Here is a 22,993-nt window from a genome sequence, read left to right on the forward strand (position 1 = left end):
TCGATAGAGTTCGGTGGCAAGTTGTGGTACCAAATCATGGCTCCTTTCGAGAAATTTTCCCCAAATTTTGTCAACAATACTGACTCGATCTCATCATCATTCAGGTCGTTTCCTTTAATCCCGCAAGGATATGAGGTAATATGTCCATAGGTTCGGTTTTCCTGTTATATTTAGGTATATTGAGCATGCGAAACTTTTTAGGAATGAGCATCGGAGCCGCGCTCTGAGGGAATAGTTTTTGTATGAACTTCTTGGCATCTAAACCTTTCAAAATAGGGGGTGCCCCGGGTATTTGATCAACACGTGAGTTATAAGTCTCTACCTTTTTGTCATTGTCCTCAATCTTCTTTTCCCCAGACTCGATCCTCTTGGTGAGCTCTTCGAGCATCCTCATAATTGTGGGGTCAGCCCCCAAGCCATTTTTGTTTGACCTCTCTGGCGCCGGTTCAGCACGTCGAGTGTTTTTTGGTTCGGCTATACTCAGAGTTTTATTCTGACTTTGAAGTTGAGCGATGGCAATCTGTGCAGCCTGCAGCATTTTGAATATCACTTGGAGGCTAACTCCCCCATCTCCTATTCCTTGCGTTCCTTGGCCCCCAGATCGGGCTTCCCTGCGTACACTTCCTCCGGGGTCCGCACCTAAGTCTCCATTCAAAGCAATGTGTGAACTGACATCAACTGGTTCCATATTTGGCACTTCCCTAGGGTTTAGCGGTGGTACACCGACACCTACATTGTTGTTTCCCCATGAAATCAAAAACTTTTGTTGTCGTGAACAGGTGCGTTTTGCGAGTTTGACATGTTTAATCCTGAGAACAAAAATTCTTGACAAGAACAAGTGTGAAAATAACGTGTGTTATCAGAATCAGTACTGAAATAATCACTATTATCTTTAGCCCCACGGTGGGCGCCAAACTGTTTACCTCGAAAATATGAGTAACAATTAAATTTGATTTATGGTTTTAAAGATACGTGATTTAGTTCAATACTAATTAATAACAAAGAAATCTGAAGTGCAAATGAAAGAAACAAGTAAAATCGAACCAGAATGTAGACCAGTTTCGACCTCGAGCCAAAGTAACCTCGAGATGGATCAAGAACAATAAAACAAGAATAATAAAGCTAAAGGACAAATCTGATGGACAATGAGCCAAAAAGTAAGAGAGTATATTCTTTGCCAAAGATTAGATGATGTTTACAAATGATTGGGGTCCCCTTTTTTATAATAGGGGAACCCTAAATAAGGTACATTTCCATTTACAGTAAAGAATCTTATTGGGACAACTGTCTAACCGCCTAGTACGAATTTGTACAAATCTATTCCGGAATTTACAGCATGATCTTAGGGACGTGGCAGGAATCTTGCTCATAGTGTTACAAATCCTTGACGGCATTATCCGAGGCCAGTCATGTTTGGGCTTCGACGTTCCTCGACCACTTGGTTCTTCGAGCCTTGTACTGTGTCATCGAGCTCGAACTCAGTCCATCTTGAATTCGGACTTAGGGCAACCCTCGAGCCCGAAAAATTGGTCATACACAATTTTGACCATATACAAATATAATGTCAAGTATCAGAATCAATAGCAGGTCCTTATAGCTCGTTTCCTCCAAGTATAAATTACGCCAAAATGCTGTGAAGTTGAATTAGAAATGCTTTACTTACACTAATTAGGTATTAGTACTATATTAAAGAATCTGGAAGAAAAGGGAGAAAAGAATATCTTTTAGTTTGGAATTGGTGCATTTATTTATTTAGACAACGTTATTAAGTCTATGTGGACTATATGTATCTACATTCTCCATCTCCCAATCTATTAGACTTACTTTGCAAAACAGATATATTATTGAGAAATCTTTAGCACAATTAACAGATCATACAATGAAATTCTGGAGAATGTTTGTTATAAACAACAATACCATTTTGAATGAGAGTGAGGCATTGACTCAATAGACAGCTCATGGTTGAATGAACGTGAAAAAGATGGGTGGACAGATGCAAAACATACTTGTTTAAAAAAGATGGTTGAATGAAAGTGAATGCTTTTACAACGTCGCAAACGTAGATTGACTATTTTCAAAATAAGTCAATTATATTGCCTCCGAGTGTAATTAAAGTAGGAAACTTTCTCTTGTCTTGATTTTTGATAGGCCTCATTTGCAACTAGCTCTAATGACTTTGATGCTTTCTAATGAAATGATAATATAATCTCATTGAATTGTTATTATGGACTGTGATATATGAAGGATTTTGCACAAGTATTATCGATCTATTGTCACAATTCAATATTTCTAATGCGTTTGAGTCTAGCAATATTGCATTTGTTTCAAGGCGCGCTTTAGTTCCAATCAAACATTGATAATTTTGTCTAACATATTGTAAATATACATATTATTATCGGAAAAAATGGCCACATATGTCCTTGTACTATTAGAAATAGTTTAAATATACCCTCCGTTTGAGTATCCGTTCAATTATATCCCTACCGTTATACTTTGATACTGATTTGCCCCTAATTTAGATGGACGAAATTTTGAAGAGATGAAGAAGACGATGAGGATGGGTGTGGTTCCCACATTGCCATGTGTTTGGTTGTTTGGTTGTAGAATTCAATAAGTTTTGGGTAAAATTGCGTCCGGTTTATGGGTAAAAATTGCGTCTGGGTTAGGTATTCTAACGAGGCCACGTGTCCCTCCGTCTAAATTAGGGGCGAATCAGTATCAAAGTATAACGGTAGGAATATAATTAAATGGATACTCAAACAAAAGTTCTATTTAAATTTAAACTAGTATTAGTACCCGCGCGATGCACGTGATGCGCGGACACAGATCATGTCGGGTTGTGATTTAGATTATTTAAATTATGTATAAATAACTTTAAAATATAAACCTTCCAGATAAAATTTATGGATAATCATTAGATATTAATTAAGAAGCAAGACATAAAATCATTCTGTAAATCTCATAGTGGATAACATGTTTTCTGTTCTATATTTATATAATCCAATTTGTTAATTTTAGTACTTGAATTTCGTTTCGTTATCAATATTAAAAATTACTGACTATGTGTCACGACCCCAATCCCGGTCGTGATGGCGCCCAACACTGATGCTAGGCAAGCCCGACCAATTAAATACTCTCAACCTAAATACGTAATCCGTTAACAAATAACACGATTAAAATAGCAAATGTCAAGGTTCCGATCCGAATCTAAATAAAATAGTACGAAAAATAATAACGAATATTCCAAATATTCCCCAATAGATCTGGAGTCACGAGTCTAGAGCCTCTAGATGTAATAGAGTAATATATATCCATAGTGATAAAGAAGTCTAGAATATAAAAAAAAATAAATGAAATACAGGGGAGGAGTCGGGTCCTGCGGACGTCAGACAGCTACCTCGACAACTCCTGAAGATAAATCCAAGAAGACAGCAAATAGCTCCACTAAGTCTCCGGAGCACCTGAATCTGCACACATGGTGCAGGGAGTAAAGTGAGTACTTCCAACTCAGTGAGTAATAAACATATATAATGGCTGAAAGTAAGAAATTCCGAAATATTACAATATAAAGCTATAATCAGCGATTCAGCACATAAAACGGTGGAACAACAACAATACTAGGACAAGTAAGACAAATAGGTATAAATGCATGAATGCAATGCAATGCACATGACCGCTGCGGCGTGCAGCCCGATCCCATATATGCATGCAAGCCACTCGGGCACAGTCAAATTGTTCATTTTAGTTTCAATTATTAGGAATTATAGAGCTAAGTGTTTAAACCTTTATTTATTTACTAAACATTTCGAGGCAGTGTCTAACTCAGGACTGATATCATGAAATATGCTAAGCATCATGGAAGCAGTGATAAGGATCCCTGAAGGATGCAAATGATAGGCACAAAGCCCCAAACATATTCATAAAATCCAAGTAGGATGATTACCAAATAATTTCTAGTCAAGAACACAGTACGAACATCAATCGGAACGGACTAGGTCACGATCCCCAGTCACAATCGACCCCGCACTCGTCATAGAGTACGTGTATCGCCTCAATATAGCGTCACAATGTGATATACCGGGGTTTCAAACCCTCAGGTCATCATCTACATCTATTACTCACCTCTAGCCGGCCGAAGACTAGCTCGCAATACCCTTTCCTCTTGAATCGACCTCCTCGCGCGTCGAATCTGCCAAAACCACAACGAATACGTTACAATGTGCCAAAGAAACATAACCCAATCGAAAAGACTCGAAAAATATCGAAAATCGCGAAATTAGCAAAACCCGAGCCCCGGGCCCACTTCTCGAAATCCAGAAAACTTTACATCAAAACGATCCTTATCTCGCCACGAGTCTATACATATCAAACTCACAAGAATCGGAGTCCATTTGACCCCTCAAATCATCAATTTAAGCTCTCTTAAGTTTCAAGCCCTAACCTCCATTTTTAGCATTTAATTCCTTAAATTTCAGTGTTCAATCCATGATTTTACACTATATAAACATAATCCGAGTCCAATAGTTCATACCTGATGAAGCCCCTTCGAATTCTCTTCAAAATCGCCCAAGAAGCCACCTAAGCCGAAGTCCAAAATATTTTTCTTCTCTTTCCAATTCGTGAACCACTGTTCACTTAACCCAGATCGTTTTTCCGCTTCTGCGGTTAATATGCCGCACCTGCGGTCACCGCGTATGCGACCAAACGATCGCTTCTGGGATCTCACTTAATTCCCCCGGACCGCTTATGCGGTCTAGAACCGCTTCTGCGGTCGCCGCATTTGCGGATCCACGTCCGCTTCTGCGGAAAACCCTGGTCCCTCAAGGACCGCTTCTGCGACCAATACGCCGCATCTGCGGAACCGCTTATGCGGTCCCTTTTCCGTAGATGCGGAAATGACAGAACCATCAAACTTCAAACATGCAACAAACTCCGAATTCTCCGTTTAATCACCTGAATTCACCCCGAGGCCCCCGGGACCTCAACCAAAAGCACATACATGATCTATTACCTTATTCAAACTCGCTCGAACCATCAAAACACTATCGTTAACATCAAAATCCTCAATTATCCTCAAATCAAAGCCTAAGTTTCTTAAAAACTTCCGAATTGCACATTCGATCAAAAATCCGACCTAACCACCTCCAAATGGCCTGAAACTTTGCACACATCTCCAAAATCACCTAACGGAGCTACTGCAACTCTCGGAACTCCATTCCGACCCTCTGATCAAAATCTCACCTATCAACCGGAATTCGCCAAAATTCAAACTTCGCCAATTCAGGCCTAATTCCACACCGGACCTCCAAATTCAATTCCGATCGCACTCCTAAGTCACAAATCATCCCCCGAAGCTAACCGAATCGTCGGAAACCCATTCCGAGCCCTGTAACTCACAAGTCAACATCCGGTTGACTATTCCAAACCAAACTCTCCTTAAGGAGACTAAGTGTCTCATTTCCTATCCAAACCAATTCAATTCAACTATAACTCACTCGTTGCTGATAATGAAACATGAAGAAGCAGTAAATGGGGGAAACGGGGCTGTAATACATGAGATGACGGGTCGGGTCGTCACACTATGTCATGTGGTGATTTGTCTTGTTTGAACATATTAAATTATATTATTTTAGTAAAAATCTCAATATTAGTTTATTTTTTATCTCAAGCTTAAATAAGTCTTATTCTTTTAAATTTTACACAATTTTTTTGTTCTTTACTTATAATTATTATATTATTTAATATTATTATACTTTCATGTGATTTTTTCGGCTTACTAATTGACTTAATATTTTGCTTATTATCCTTTTAATAATTACCGATAAATATTATTTTTTTATTCTTAAAATTTAATATATTTACGCTTTTATCCTCTTACTTGAAACTATTTTATTATTTAATTTATTTTATTTTAAATTAATTTAAAGTATAAATATTCTCACATTATATCTATTTTTTTCTTTATACAGGCTCTTCCCTACTAAAACTTTTTTAATTAATATTTTACCTGTAATCAAAATAATATCATACTTGACTTTAAGTTGTAACTTTGATTAGTATAAAATATTAATATATAAGTTCTTTGATTCCTATATTCCAAATTTATTAAGTTTTCTTATATTTATGTTTTGTATTACATGCAATAAAAAGTTCTCTTTTAGTTTCAAGATACAAAATTTGACTTTTAATTTTAGTTAACAAAATTACTTATATGAGATATTTATTTTATATTTTTTAAATTTTAATTCTATATCTAGTAAGACTTTAATATTTGGTGCCACTTTATTTAGTATTATCATCCATTACTATCCTTTAATTTTACTATAGATAAAGCTAGAAAATTTTTAATCTTAAAATAAATATCTACTTAAATTTAAAAAAATTGCTTGAATTCTTAAGTTATTTAAATTCATCAATAATATTTTTAAGTATTTTATTTCACTTTATTTTATTTTCTAAACTAATTCTTAGCATAAATATTCTCACGCTATTTCTAATTTAATTTTAATATTTTTAAGTTCTTATTTTATCTGTTAGACATAAGTTGCGTGGTATTATCCACAACATGATCTTTCTTATCATAATAGATAAATAACAACTTTCTCATCTCAAATTTAAATAAGTTTTATTATTTTTCTTTATGATGAAAGTTTTGATTAATGTCTCTCTATTTATTCCTTATCTTTGCTATTCTATTATTCAATACATAATATATCATTGTGGATTTCATTAGCTTGTTTAATTTAATATCTATTTCTACCACACTCTTTTTAGTATTAATCATAAAAGTTAATTTCTTATTTGTTTGAACACATTATATCTAATGATAATATTTNAATTTCATAGGAATAATTCAAGCGAGGCAAAAATCACGTGCTCACAACAGTCTCTTCCCTACTAAGAAATTTTTAATTAATATTTTACCTGTAATATCATATTTGACTTTAAGTTATAACTTTGATTAGTCTAAAATATTAATATATATGTTCTTTGATTATTATATTCCAAATCTATTAAGTTTTCTTATATTTATTTTTTGTATTACATGCAATAAAAAAATTCTCGTTTAGTTTCAAGATACAAACTTTGACTTTTAATTTTAGTTAATAAAATTACTTATACTAGATATTTATTTTATATTTTTTAAAATTTTAGTTCTATATCTAGTAAGACTTAATTTTTGGTGGTCCTATCCATAGTTTGAGCATTCTCATCATAATTTTAAGAACTTTCTAATATTAAGTAAAATAGTCATTTCTTTTCATTTCTAATATTAAATTTTTAATTATCTTTTTACTTTTGCTATTATGTTATCAGATATATGGTATTATCACAGTTTCATATGGCTTTTAATTAATTTGACACTTTATTTTGTATTGTTATCCATTACTATCCTTTAATATAATATAGATAAATCTAGATTTTTTTTAATCTTAAAATAAATCTATTTTATTTTAAAAATATTTCTTGAATTCTTAAGTTATTTAAATTTATCAATAGTATTTTTAAGTATTTTATTTTAATTCATTTTATTTTCTAAACTAATTCTTAGCATAAATATTCTCACGCTATTTCTAATTTATTTTTAATATTTTTAAGTTCTTATTTTATCTGTTAGACATTAGTTGCGTGGTATTATCCACAATATGATCTTTCTTATCATAATAGATAAATAACAACTTTCTCATATCAAATTTAAATAAGTTTTATCATTTTTCTTTATGATGAATGTTTTGATTAATTTCTCTCTATTTATTCCTTATTTTTGCTATTATATTATTCAATACATAATATTATTACAGTGTTGTGTGGCTTTCATTAGCTTGTTTAATTTAATATCTATTTCTACCACACTCATTTTAGAATTAACCATAAAAGTTAATTTCTATTTGTTTGAACACATTATAACTAATGATAATAATTTTACTAGCATTTTATTTCTCTATGTACTATTTCTACAAATAATAAAATTATGAAATGAAAGAAAATAGATCAGTGGTTAATGAATAATTATATTTGGAAAGCTATCAAAATTTATTTACTATAAGAATGTGAGTCAATTTTAATTGATTTATACCATAAATTAAATTTGATCAATCTAAGTTGTTTTAATCCTTATTAAATTTGTCTTAAAAATTTATTTAGATTATGTCTTAAAAATGTTAAGTGACATTTTCTGAATACGTCACCTGGCTTAATGTCATGTCTCACTACCTTCCTTCTAATATAATATAGATAGAAGATATAAATATTTATGTTTTTTCTTATCTTATAAATAACTGTATACTTTATGTAAGATCTTATTTTACTGCTTGAATTTTTTTAACTTTTGAAGTCAATAAATCTTTAACATCTTAAGTAAATTTTAGTTTTATTATATATTTTAACTTACTTCAAAGTATAAATAGTCATAGCTTATCTCAATTTACGTCTTTCTATATTTTTTATTTTTTCTGTTATCTTTTTTTAATTTTACCTCCATATTCTAGCTAATTTAGAAGAAAATCTATATATATATATATATATATATATATATATATATATATATATATATATATATATATATATATTTCTTTGATTATTATATTCGAAATCGATTAAGTTTCTCTTATATTTATTTCTTTGTATTACATGCAATAAAAAAATTCTCTTTTAGTTTCAAGATACAAAATTTGACTTTTTGATTTTAGTTAGTAAAATTACTTATATTAGATATTTATTTTATATTTTTTAAATTTTAATTCTATATCTAGTAAGACTTAATTTTTGGTGGTCCTATCCATAGTTTGAGCATTCTCATCATAATTTTAAGAACTTTCTAATATTAAGCAAAATATTCTTTTCCTTTCATTTCTAATATTTAATTTTTAATTATTTTTTTACTTTTGCTATTATGGTATCAAATATATGGTATTATCACAGTTTCATATGGCTTTTAATTAAATTTTCCATTTTATTTAGTATTATTATCCATTACTATCCTTTAATATAATATAGATAAATTTAGAAATTCTTTAATCTTAAAATAAATATCTATTTTATTTTAAAAATATTGCTGAATTNATCCATAAATATAATTATTTAGGAAGGGATTAGGTGGAATGAGTTCTTTTAGAGTGTTCCTACTTTCTCATGTGGTGCATAAGTTAGAGTTAAATGAAAATCTTTGAGATGAGAGGAACCATAAGACTCAAAAAAAGGGAATAAACTGGGAGTATCTGGCTGACGGCCTACGAAGATTACTAAAATATTGATCGGTTTACCTAGATTATAGGATTGTATGGGTTACATGCAGAATAAATTTGTTCTTTTTGTATATATTTTTATTGATTAACACGATAGACACGTGCAACGCACCTATACTAAAAATGATTTTTTTCAATAGTATACGGATATACTTAGCCCTTTTCCGTATTATTATTTTCTTTAAATAGTAACATTTAATCTACCCAGAAATTTTGCGAATGAATTGTTCTACGAATTTACAAAAGAGTGTTCTACCACTGATAAAAGGAAGTTAATGGATGACAACAGTATGAGTAAAAAACGGAATGCAAACCATGCGCTAGATAGTGCGTATTGATCGTTTTGATACAGCAGTACTTTTTATTGATTTCTTTTATCCTACCCTCTTCCTTCGAATCAATCAAACCTTAACAATTCTAAATTCCCAGCAGTTCAGAAAAAAATTTGTATACAGGTGAAATCGGGGATGACGCACACCCTGATTTCCTGGTGAACGAAGTGGAGTAAGAGCATAAACATGCGGGATCAATTTCGAAGTTGAAAACTCTTTGTATCAAGGCCCGTAAAAAGTAAATGAAGTGCGTGTCATCGGACCTGATGAAACGACGCACCTCGAACTCAAGATAGGTTTCTGAGACTTCGGAAAAAACCATGCATGAGCAGTTGTGCGCAACCGATAGAGGGCTGTGATATCCGCAACCAACCGCTCAATGACGGTTACGAATCTTTAATAAATGAGAAAGGAAGATTTTTTTACCTTAAATATATTTGTACTACGATTGAAACTCTCCTACTATACAAAGTGGAAGCTTTTCCATGATATAGGACATGGTAACACACATACCAAGAGAATACAAATCCATTTTTTATGCTTTCTAGCTATTGAAAGGTTCTTATTTTGCTGTTGTTCTTCACACTCAATTGGTTTCGTACCAAGGACCCAACCGAGGGCAGAAATTATTGCCTAACCTAAGCTCATGATGGGCCCATAATACTGCAACTAGTTTGATAATTCATTTTATCTTTCACTCCTTTATCTATTTTTGATTATTTGTGTTGAATCAATCCATATATCTTTAAAACCTCGTACAAATTTTTTGTTATCAATAAACAAAATCATCACTCCGTGCTTTTTAAATTTTAATTTTAATTTGTTTGCCTTTTGGGTACTGGCAAAGATTACTAGGACGACGTTCCTTTCTATCCTAATTACCAAATGTGGATCAAGGCTTATCATCATCCACTAACACACAAAAGTGGAAAAAACAAAAAGGAGATTTATATCTTAATTTCCGGTGTTTCTTCTTTTACAGCAGGAGTTGATCTAATTATAATTTATGGGTTCATCCTAACCCAATAATTTTCATCTCGTACTTTGTCTATTTACTAAAAAAACTCATTAAATAATATAAATAATAAATTTAAACTCAGCAAATCAAATAAGTCACGTAGTATCTTGAACTACAACTCATAATGTTCAAATCGGAGTCCATTACTCAAATTGTCACTCAACTATCCCAAATTATCTCCTAAAGTCATTTTTCTTTCGTTTGTAACAACAAAGTCACTGAACTATGCCTATTGCACTCAGAAGGTCACTCAACTAGATTTTTCAAATTATGGATTACCAAATACCTATTTTACCCTCTAAATTATAAACATTTATCTTCTTTTTATTTTTTTTTAAACTTTTTAATATTATGATTTTTCTCTTTTTAATTTATATTATGAACTTACCTATAGAATAATTGTTATTTATAATATAAACAAATAAAAAGTATTTAAGCATATATAATGCTGGAATAACAAAATAATGAGCATAGTAAAAAAAAACTAATTAGAATAATTTGTTAGTAATAATAATTTTAGTATTAATAACAAAAATTCAAAAATACAAAAATTTATTTACACAATTCAAAATGAAAGATAATAAAGGTTGTAAAATATATATTCCATTCATGTAGTATAAAAATAATTATTTAAATAAAGGTATTTTTATAATATACATTATATATTCTTGAAAATTATGCTTCACTATATTATTATGTTTCTACCAACTTTCCGACGACACAAAGTTATGTCACCGGAAAGCAGGGGGCTATCTGTATAGGGTAAAATATGTTATGCTAAGTCGTGCATGGAATATATATAATATAATTGAGCATAATTTTCAAGAATATATAATGTATATTATAAAAATACCTTTATTTAACTAATTATTTTTATATTACATGCATGGAATATATATTTTACAAAATTATTTTCTTTAATTCTGAACTGTGTAAACAAATTTTTTTTGTTAATACTAAAAGTATTATTACGAACAAATTATTCTAATTAATTTGTTTACTATGCTATTATTTTGTTATTCCGGCATTATAGATGCTTAGATACTTTTTATTTTTTTAATTTATAAATAATATTTATTTATTTTATAAGTAAGTCCATAATATAAATTAAAAAGGGAAAAATCATAATATTAAAAAGTTTGAAACAAATAAAAGAAGATAAATGTTTAAAATTTAGAGGGTAAAATAGGTATTTGGCAATTCAAAATTTGGAAAATCTAGTTGAGTGACCTTCTGAGTGCACTAGACATAGTTCAGAAACTTTGTTGTTACAAATGAAAGAAAAATAACTTTAGGAGATAATTTGAGATAGTTGAGTGACTATTTGAGTAATTGACTCTTCAAATCGTGAATACACTTGTGTTTTACAGCGATACCTACTATACGAGTAAGAGATTTTAGCCAGAAAAAATGTGGTCCCCATACACACAAACTATAGCTGTAAAGAGCTCGAGAACAACTCAGGAACCACCCACAATCCACGTCAAGTAGTCCACAATGGTTAGCCTAAGTCAGCCGACTTTTCTCCTACCTATGTTGCTTCAAAGAAAGTACGTACGTTCTTCTTTCAAATTCTCATCTACCAAAATTTTCCTATTTATACCTCATTTCACCGATAGAACCATCGATATAATATTAGTCATCAATTTTTGCCATGGAAATGCATAGCAAAGAGGCCCAAGCAAGAGATGCTAGTACTCTGTGCCCAACACAGAAAAATTGTAGTAGTAGCATTTTTGTAACACATTATAAGAACCAATTTTTATCAATATTAAGTAGATTTCATGCTGGTTATTTTAGAATAAGTCTTTCTTTATGCAGCCAAGCATTATTATGGAAAACCTTAAGTGAGCCATCGGATGATATTCATAAGTTTAGAAGTATTTTTCGTATGCTTCCTTCCACAGCTTTTATTCTTCTATGGTCTTTAGCCTTATTCTCATTAATATCACTTTCTTTTCTATACCTACTTCGTCTTCTCTTTCACTTTGACATGGTTAAAAGTGAGTTTTTGCATCATGTTGGAGTGAACTACCTTTTCGCTCCTTGGATTTCTTGTCTTGTTTTGCTTCAAGCCACTCCATTTTTCAAGCCCAAAGAGATTTATTTTCTTGTACTTTGGTGGATCTTTGTTGTACCTATAGTTGCACTTGATATCAAGATATATGGTCAATGGATTACTAAAGGGAAGCGCTTTCTATCAGGAGTAGCGAATCCAACTAGCCAATTATCAGTTATTGGGAATTTAGTAGGAGCAAGGGCTGCTGCTGAAATGGGATGGAATGAGTGTGCATTATTCTTGTTTGCAATTGGAATGTCACATTATTTAGTGCTATTTGTTACACTTTATCAAAGGTTACCAGGAAGTAGCTCTCTTCCAGCAATGCTAAGGCCAGTTTTCTTCTTGTTTTTAGCAACTCCAAGCATGGCTAGCTTGGCTTGGGACTCTATTTATGGAAAGTTTGATTCTTCATCCAAGATGCTCTTCTTCCTTTCCCTCTTCCTCTTCTTTTCCCTGGTGAGCATTTTAAATTAAACATGATATTCCATTTGTTAGATTTTAATATAACAGTATCAAACTGGGCATGCAGTTTAATTAAGAAATAACGGGAAGACTTATGATACATGTCAAAAGATATACGTAGTAATCATTCAGGGTAAAATAAGAACTTTAAAGTTAAAATGAATTTTCCAATCATAAAAAGGTAATACTCCCTCCGTTTCAAATTAAATGAGGTAGTTTGACTCGGCAAGGAGTTTAAGGAAAAAAAAGAAAGATTTTTGAAATTTGTGGTCTTAAAAGCTTAAGGGGTAAAGCTTTGTGGGACCATGACTTTTGTGTGGTTATAAAAGCTTCTCATTAAGGGTAAAATGGGTAAAATGAGGAGTTTAAAGTTGAATTATTTTCAAATTTAGAAATGTGTCATTTATTTTGGAACAGACTAAAAAGGAAAGTACCTCATTTAATATGAAACGGAGGGAGTAATATCTTTTCTGGAATAAACTAGAAGGAAAAAATGTACCAAGAATTTGTTTCTTCCTTCTACATATCTATTTCTTTGGTTTTTGTTCTTTTGAAAGAAGAAAAGTGAACATAAAGAAAAAGAGAGTGAAGGTGACCGCGGCTAAAATCTAATTAAATTGACGTAGAAGTATTCGAGTTGGCTTTTGCAATTTTAAGATTTCGTAGTACGAAATGATGTTGTTGACTACCAACCATTCAAGTCATGCCCGTAGCGTCAGCTTAAATATACATTGTGTTCTTTTGTCAACCTAAGGCAACACTAAGATATAGTTGTCTTATCTAGAAATATATATTCTATTTGAAAATGTATGAATATGACTAAAACTGTTTACTAATTATTTGTTGAAAAAACAGGTTTCAAGACCAGCCTTATTTAAGAGATCAATGAGGAAATTCAATGTATCATGGTGGGCATATTCTTTCCCTTTAACAGTGATGGCCATGGCATCAACTAAGTATGCTCAAGAAATGAAGAACACTGCGTCCCACATTTTAATGCTGTTTCTTTCTGGACTATCAGTAATTGTATCACTTGTTTTAATGATTTTCACTGCATTTAATTCCAGTTCATTTTTACCTGGGGATGGTGATGATACATTGCGCTGCTCTAGCAATATTCAACGGTTATCAATAGTATAAATATTTTTGCATTTTTTTAATAGTTTTGGTTCGAATTCTTAGAACCAACACGGATGTAACATTAGTAATGGAATTGTAGTAGAGTACTAATTAGGCGTTCATTAATGACTTTGTACGTATTTCTGATCAAAGATGGAAATGCCAAAACAAATTTTATACGACTTGTTGTCGACTTCATTTTTTCTTAGAGAAACTTTAAAAGATATATTTCTGTATTTAGAAATAATTTAATTTTTAAACCTTTTATTTTATCTTTGATGAGATGATTTATAGTCAAACAAATATTATAGATTATTTTAATTCGCAAGTTTCAAAAGTTTATCTTTATTGCTAGTCAAACTGCATCACATAAATTAATATGGAAAGGAGTACTTTATTTTAGTTTTGATTCTTGTGTTATTCAACTAAATATATTTAACCTTCAATTAAAAGAAATGTATAAATAGAATATACTCGAAGCTAAGAAATAATAAATATTTAATGAAATAATTTAAACAACATAAAAATAGAAAGAAAAAAAAATCCCAAGAAAGAACGTGGAGAACACCACCTCTCTGTCCACCACTAACGCTGCAAAAGCAACCAAATCCACAAAAATCCAATCAAATATTACTAGATTTTACTTGCCTAATAGCCCGTTTGGCCAAGCTGCAAAAATCAGCTTATTTGAGAAGTGTTTTTTTTCAAAAGTGCTTTTCTTAAAAGTACTTTTGGTGAGAAGCAGTTTGTGTTTGGCTAATTAGTTTGAAAAGCACTTCTGAGCAGCAATTAGTGTTTGGCCAAGCTTTAAAAAACTGCTTCTAAGTGTATTTTTCTCAAAAGTGCTTCTCAAAAAAGTGCTTTTGGAGAGAAGCTACTTTTTTCTGCTTCTCCAAAACTGCTTCTGCTTCTCCTCAAAAACACTTTTTCTCCTTCCAAAAGCTTGGCCAAACACCTCAATTTTTGGCCAAAAGTGCTTTTGGCAAAAAAAAAAGTATTTTTGGCCAAAAAAAAGCTTGGCCAAACAGGCTATAAATCGCACTAGTTTCCGAGTAACTCCATTACATCAGCAAAATCCAATTAATAAACCCTACTTTTTGCTCAAATCGACCCATTTTGATCTTCAAAGATGACTGCAAATCCATCTATTGTGATCCCACTGCTCAATCCTAGTCGAGCATGGGAAGGTCTAGAATTACCATGCTTCAGAACAAAAAATTACTATGAAGTTTCCATAACAAACCCGTCATTAACTCCATTAACCTTTAGAATTTGGTGAAACATTACCGTTATCACCTTTTGAATGAACTTTAAACCTCCTTGATCTTAAATCTTTCCTGGTAATTACACACCAACTAATGACTTTGTCATGAAAAATATTTTCTTGACAAATAGTTTTCCTCATACCAAAGATAAAAAGATTATTAAGAAGTTAAGTTGAAAATATGGAAATATTAACTACTACAAAGAAATGAGATACGGGCATGAATAAAGTGCTAAGTACTATATGAAACTTGAAAAATAGAGTAGATAAACTAAGCTTCTCTCTCTAGAATGAGAGTTCCTCTCAGCTAAGGCTGGATGGCAAGGAAATCGAAGACCGGAGGAAGAGGACAAGGAACAAAGAGTAACCTAGCGGTCATAAACATGGGAAGAAGGGGGATTCCCCAATCAGAGGATGCTAAGAAAACGAAGAGTGTGAATGTAATTCAGGGAGTAGTTCCACTGGAGTTGAAGCAGACATCGCATATGTTGGTGACTCCAATGGCACCTAGCAGGGCAAATGGTACACCAATTGAGCTACTGCTACACCAAATGCAAATATTGGAGAACAATGCATAAGCAGGGCATCTTGGGCAGATCTGGTCGATGCAGAGGAGAAATCTGCAACTGAGAAAGGTATAATCCAAAAACTGACCCTAGCCCTAAATCATGGAGTAATATAGTTGAAAAATCACAATTAAGGGAGGGTTTTGACTTAGTAGCAGCAGAAAAATCGGCTACGAATATAAAAATCACCATGGATGATATTAAGGAGGAGGTAGAATACTGGCAATCAACTGTAGTCTGCTATGTATTGGGATCGAATCCCCCCCTAACAGTCATAGAAGGGTACTTTAAGCGTATATGGGGAGCTCTGGGGATAGACATTTTTGCACAAACTAGCAAAGGGGTTTTCCTTGTTAGATTCCATAGCGTGGAGAGTCGTACTAAAGTAGTTGAAGATGGGATCCAGACTTCTGACAGAAAACCTGTGATTGTAAAGCCATGGAGACCAGATGTGGAGATGAACAAGATCACAGTTGAAAAGGTACCTATCTGGATTAAGTTGATAGGACTGGATCTGAAGTATTGGGGGCAAGTAGCATTAACAAAAATAGCAGAATTTGTTGGGAAACCAGTGAAAGCTGATGCAACAATAACTATGAAAGAGAGGTTGATGTATGTTAGTGTAGTGGTTGAGGTCCAACCGAACCAAACATACCCAGACATAATCATAATTGAAAGTGAAACAGGTCAGGTAATCAAACAGAGTGTGGAGTATGAATGGAAACCTATAATTTATGAATATTGTAAGATCTTTGGGCATAAGAAGCAGCAATGCAAACAGCAAAAAGCTGAATAAGCAGCCAGAAGGTACTCAAGCAGCACATGTGAATAACATTTAGAAAGGCAAGGCAACAATTGAGAAAAGACAGATGGAGGCAAAGTGAAGGAACTACAACATAGCCCTAGAAGACCTAGACAACAGCTGCAATACAAAGAGGTTTTTGTTACTACAAGCAATCCTTTTGCATCTCTAGGAGAAGCAAACAGTGCATCAATGATAAACAACAAAGAAGGGAAACCCGGAGAAGGGGGAATAGGAGAGAAAATGAAGCAAGTTGAAAATGCCACCAACACAGGCTTAGCACCAAGGGTAAAGCAGGCTATGGCTTCAACTAGTAGTACAGTTAATAGCACAATGATGGGTCTAGGTACGAGTAGGGGTAGAGAAACCCCCCCCCCCCCCCCCCCATGCTAGATAAAAATGGATTTTGGAACACCAGGGGTCTGAATAGACAGGCAAAATATAAAGAAATGAATTTGTTTATGCACAACTGTAAAGTTTGTCTATTTGGACTCCTGGAAACAAAGGTTAAAAGGCACAAAGCTTAGGTAGTAGCCTTTAACCTATGTAATGGATGGTCTTTCACCACAAATCTTAACCATCACCTTGGTGGTAGGATTTGGTTACTCTGGAAACCACTAATATTTGAAGTTATTATATAAGTAATGGCCTCACAAATGATTCATTGTTAGGTGATACATGGAGGGACTAAGTTGATATTTCAGGTGACACTGGTGTATGGGTTCAATGATCTGGTTTTAATAAGAGAATTATGGCAACAACTTATAGGGATGCATGGTACAATACAAGGGGCATGAGCAGTATTGGGAGATTTCAACTGTGTCCTCAACAGGGATGAGAGAATTGTAGTCCTGTTTCTCGGTCGAAAATAAGAGAGTTCAAGCACTGTGTTCAACTTTGTTCTTTAAACAATCTGAGATCACCAGGGGCATTCTACACATGGAATAACAAGCACGGGGATAACAGCAAGGTTTACAGCAAAATTGATAGAGTCCTAGTCAATAGTGGCTGGATTACCACCCTACCACGTTCTGAAGCAAACTTTGAAAATGAAGGGTTAATGGATCATTGTCCAGTAGCAATAAACTGGGAAAATGGGCAGCAACCAAACCAATGTAGATTTAAATACTTCAAAATGTGGAGTCAAGCGCCAAACTTTTAGCAGGCAGTTAAACTTAGCTGGGAAAGAGGTATAACTAGCTCAAAAATGTTTGGTTTGGTAGGACAGTTGAACAAGCTCAAATCCACCCTTAGGGAAATAAACAAAGCAAACTTCAGTGATGTGGTAATCAACACAGAAAATATCAAGAAGGAGCTAGATGAATGTCAAAGTAAATTTCATAAGGACTCTAAGAATCTACAACTAATAGAGTATGAAAGGAGATTAATAGAAAAGTATCAGAAATGGAAGCTAGCCAGAGACCAATACTTCAGATAGAAGAGTAAGATCCAATGGCTAAACTATGGAGACTTGAACACAAAGTTCTTTCATAGTATTCTTAAAGCAAGAAGAAATACCAACAAGATATTCACAATCAGGAGCAACAATAGAGATATCATTACTGACTTACTAGGGATAGCACAAAGCTTTGTAGAATTCTACACATCATTATTGCGATCCTTAAGCACTAACAGAACCAGAGTTTGCAGCTCTACTATGAAGGAAGGCCCAGTGGTATCAGGGGAACATAGGAAGATGCTTATAGAAGAGTTCACTGAACAAGAGATAAAAACAGCTCTATGGGAGATAGAAGGTGAGAAAGCCCTAGGTCCAGATGGCTATAGCAGTCAATTCTTTAAAGACTGTTGGGATATCATTAAGGATGACCTTTTAGCTGGGGTGATGGAATTCTTCAGAACTGGAAAATTTTTGAAGGTATGGAATGAAACTGTACTCACTCTAGTGCCTAAGAAGGATCACGCTGAAACTGTGGGTGACTATAGACCTATAACATGTTGCAACACAATATACAAGATAATTTCAAAGATGCTATCCAATAGATTAAAGAAGGTACTGCCAGAGATCATTTCTGTTAATCAGAGTGCATTTGCAGCAGGAAGGTCTATTGCCCAGAATGTGCTTTTCTGGGACTTGGTTAGACTATATAACATAAAACACACTACCATCAACTGCCTGATAAAGGTCGACTTGAAAAAATCATATGACACTATTGAATGGAAGTTTGTGGAAGAGATGTTCCACGTACTAGATTTCCCACACCATTTCATCCGATGGACTATGACTTGTATCACAACTACTAAGTACTGTATTGCAATAAATGGGGGGCTGTATGGAAATATAATAGGTAGAAGAGGGCTGAGACAAGGGGACCCTATCTCTCCTCTTATATTTGTTATATGCATGAAATACTTTACAAGAATAATGAACCAGGTGGCAAAACATCAGAAGTTTGGGTTTCATGCAAAATGTAGAAGTCTTAGGCTGAATCACCTATGTTTTGTGGATGATGTTTTATTTTGTTATTTAGCAGAGTGGACTTCCAGTCTGCCCTCCTTATGATGAGAGGATTAAAGACATTCTCCAATGCTTCTGGATTATGCACAAATGCAGCAAAATCAAATATCTTCAGTATGAGCATGCAACCCCAATATGAGGTAGACTTACTAGAGCTGCCTGTATATGCAAAAGGCACCTTGCTTTTTAGATATCTTGGAGTACCAATATCTGCTTGAAAACTATCAAAAATGAATCGTGAAATTCTGAGTGAGAGACTAACATCACGAGGAAGGAGCTGGGGGTACAAGACATCTCTCCTATGCTGGGAGAGTGATGCTCATTAATTCAGTTCTACTACATATACATAGCTACTGGGCTTCCATTTTTATTTTACCAAAGTCAGTGCTCAAAGAAATCTCTGCAATATGTAGGAATTTCCTATGGGATGGTAAAATAGTAACAAATAGAACCCTTCTCGTGGCCTGGGACCTGGTATGCAGGTCAAAGAGAGAAGGAGGACTGGGAATCACAGAGTGCCAGAGATGGAATGAAGCTGCAATGGCAAACTACGTTTGGAACATTGCTCAAAAAGCTGATAATTTGTGGGTCAAATGGATCAATAATATCTACTTAAAGGGTACTGGTTGGTGGCAATATATCCCCCATTGGATTGCTACTGGTACTGGAAAAATATCTGGACTATAAGAGATACATTTGCAACTGGATTTGTGTTAAATAACTGGCTAAAAACACAAGGCAAATACATAGTGAATGATGGCTACAAATGGAGAATGGGATAGCTGGAGGATTGGCCTCGGTGGAGATGAGTATGGAGCAGAGGAAATATGACAAAACATAGCTTCATCTGCTTGTTGTTGTTACATAAAAGACCACTCACAAAAGATCGGCTATACAGATTGGGAATAAGTCAAGATGATAAGTGAGTGATGTGTGGTACTAACATAGAGACCATAGAACATTTGTACTTTGAAGGTGTATTCTCGCAGAGGTGCCTACAAGATATACTCAACTGGACAAGAAGTGCAGTGCAGCAGATGGACATAAATGGGAGATGGAGGAGATTAGCGAGGCACACTAAGGGTAGAAGCTGCAGGGCTTTTGTCATTGCAACATGGCAGCAATGTCTATCGTATTTGGAAAGCAAGGAATCCGGCGTACTGGGAATCTAAATAACCACGACCTGAAGTGGTGATTGAACAGATAAAATAAGAGTGCAAAATGCGGAGAAGCATATTCATCAACATGAAGCAGGGCAACAAAGAAAGGGAGTGGCTAAGCAACACACTTAGCTTGAATTATAGAGTTCATAGTGTACATGTTATAGAAACTTGAAATAGATGTAAAGTTATATATGAATAATAGAATAGAAGTTCAGAAGGTAGCAATTAGGAGAGGCAGATTGTAAGCAACTGAGAATACTGTACCTGTTCGTGGAGATTAATAAACAAAATTTCTTCACAAAAAAAAAATGTTAAGTACTTTATATGGCCCACTTTAATTAAATTTTTGATTGTTTCACACATGTTACGAAATCTACATTTAAAATTTTTGACTATATTAACCTTTACTATCTCTTTAATTTGTTCATTTGAAATATAACAGTGACTCTTTACTCCAAGGCTAACTTTGAAAAATAAAAAGTTAATTCTTTGTTGATATCTAAAAAAATTAAATATTATGGGTAATGTTTGAGAAAATAAATGCTAAACAAATTAATGATGAGTTAAGGTGAATCTTAGTTGAACTTAATAAATTCTAGATAAAATAAAATAAAACTTCGGTATAACGAGTAGAGTTCAGGAGCATTAAATAGTGGACTTATTTTGTTATGATTGACAATAGCATAAATGTATAATGAATGTAAGCAATGACAAAGATTATAATGGGAAAGGAACTATCACCCATTGATTATACGATTGGGATGTTCCTTTTCTATGACGGCGGCGTGGAAAAGCGAGAGATCCAAAAATGTATATGGGATCTTGAGATTTATGGATAAGGGCTGGACAACATGTGCTTGAATAAATGAATAAGACAACTCTTTCGTATATTCTTCTTTCAACTTTTACCATATGTTCCAGTTCGAAAAGGCGGATGCCCTTTTTGTTTCCTATATCTTCCTATTTATAAGGGACATTCCCCAAAAATCCTAAAAGTACAGCATAAAGAATATCCAAAGGAATATTCTTTATGTCCACTTCTAAACTTAAGTTACCGTTACTATCCTATCTCAGTTGCCCGCTTCTGGCATCAGCCTTTATGAGGACGACCTTCAATCGTTGTGTCGTGGTCGACCCCGTCAATTGTCTTGCTTATTCGTTACCGTGGTTACCAAATTTGGACCTATACAGTTAGTCTTTCCGCTTGTTGAGGTCGTAGCCCTGCACATCCTCGATAAGCGGACATTATTCGTTTTCGTCGTGGGAGAATTTTGCTATTAAATCACGCCGGGTCGACCAAGATCGAGAGAACGACACAACCAGCGGAGTCATGATTGGAGGTTACCATGTTGTGACGTCACTTCCACGCGCATCACCATTACGCATCTTCCTAAGACAGCGTCTGCGTGCTTGTCGCTTTGGTTTTAGTGCCATTAACAATCCTTCGCTTCGATTCTTCCGCCATCCAGCCCTATAGATAGATGAGGGTTTCATTTTTTCAGAAGTTTCCGCCATTTCCTTCCTTGCATGTACATTATCTTTCTTCGATCCTATTTGTCAATGCTCGTTATTAGCTCTGTTTCTACGATTCTGTTTCTCACCTTCCTGTTTAGTCGTCACCTCTTTCTTTAGGTTTAATAGCACACCTTTTGTTTTCGAGATGTCCTGAACCCTTCGTATACATGACGAAGTTTCCGATGCCACTCCGTTGTCAGTGGCTCCTCCTCCCGGTGGTGAGGATCTCGTAGCTGAGGAGGGTGAGAGTTTTCCTACCGTAGAACAAATACTTCCCAGAAACCCCTCATCTAGAAGCGATTTCCATAAGGAACCCGCTCCTTCCCCCGTTCCGGTGATCTCTGAAACCGGGCCGTCTCATATAGATGAACTCCGATCTATATACCGTATTCTGTCTCATGTCGAGATGGTTCTAGATGGGGGCGACATCGTGGAGGTCCATAGACCTAGGTACTGTGCTTTTTATGTTTATCCTTTTTAATTGATTATACTCTCTCTTCTTCCGCTGGCAGAGGAGTTTTGTCGGTTTTACAACGTCTGCCCGGCACAACTATCTCTGTATTTATATAAAACTTTTTTGATGCTGACAAAGTACGCGGAGTTGGCTGGTTGTGAGGTTGACATCCACCACCTATTACATTTGTTTTCGCCAAGCTTTCACAGAGGCACCATGATATATCTGCGACATCGCAGGACTAGGGGGCATATAGTTGGAATGGATGACAGGGCGAGCCGGAAGTTTTGGCACAGGTACTTTTTTATCAAAATGGGGCACTTGGTGTCGGACCCTGCTGGATTTCCTGAGCAGCGGAATCATAATCGTAGGTGTTGATGGCATACACTTATTATCTACTCTTATCCTTTTTGATTTTTAATCATCTGTGATTTTTCTGTGTAGCTGAGAGGCGTGCACCCTTTCCCGTCATCAGAATTGAGGATTGGGTGGCTCGCGTGTTACCTCACATGGTG

At 34.2% G+C, this 22,993-nt stretch overlaps 2 protein-coding genes across 2 annotated transcripts; both read left to right on the plus strand.

The window, feature by feature from the left end:
* Positions 1 to 12,159: 12,159 nt before the first annotated feature.
* On the plus strand, positions 12,160 to 14,420 carry LOC109219079 (S-type anion channel SLAH4-like). Its single transcript, XM_019383495.1, has 2 exons — positions 12,160 to 13,113; positions 13,975 to 14,420. Exons 1-2 carry the CDS (start codon positions 12,250 to 12,252, stop codon positions 14,257 to 14,259), a joined length of 1,149 nt encoding a protein of 382 aa, XP_019239040.1. The 5' UTR covers positions 12,160 to 12,249; the 3' UTR covers positions 14,260 to 14,420.
* Positions 14,421 to 16,258: 1,838 nt separating this feature from the next.
* Positions 16,259 to 16,864, plus strand: LOC109219077. Its single transcript, XM_019383493.1, has one exon. The coding sequence runs from the start codon at positions 16,259 to 16,261 to the stop codon at positions 16,862 to 16,864; it is 606 nt and encodes a 201-aa protein (XP_019239038.1).
* Positions 16,865 to 22,993: the final 6,129 nt, after the last annotated feature.

This window comes from Nicotiana attenuata, unplaced genomic scaffold, assembly GCF_001879085.1.
Source record: "Nicotiana attenuata strain UT unplaced genomic scaffold, NIATTr2, whole genome shotgun sequence".
In the NCBI taxonomy this organism is placed as follows: Eukaryota; Viridiplantae; Streptophyta; class Magnoliopsida; order Solanales; family Solanaceae; genus Nicotiana; species Nicotiana attenuata.

What these genes read in the sequence shown, in the direction of transcription:
- LOC109219079 (XM_019383495.1), top strand. Translation starts at nt 12,250, where the DNA reads ATGGAAATGCATAGCAAAGAGGCCCAAGCAAGAGATGCTAGTACTCTG. An exon ending in TCTTCCTCTTCTTTTCCCTG is followed by an intron (nt 13,114 to 13,974) that starts GTGAGCATTTTA and finishes TTGAAAAAACAG; the next exon opens with GTTTCAAGACCAGCCTTATT.
- LOC109219077 (XM_019383493.1), top strand. Translation starts at nt 16,259, where the DNA reads ATGGATGATATTAAGGAGGAGGTAGAATACTGGCAATCAACTGTAGTC.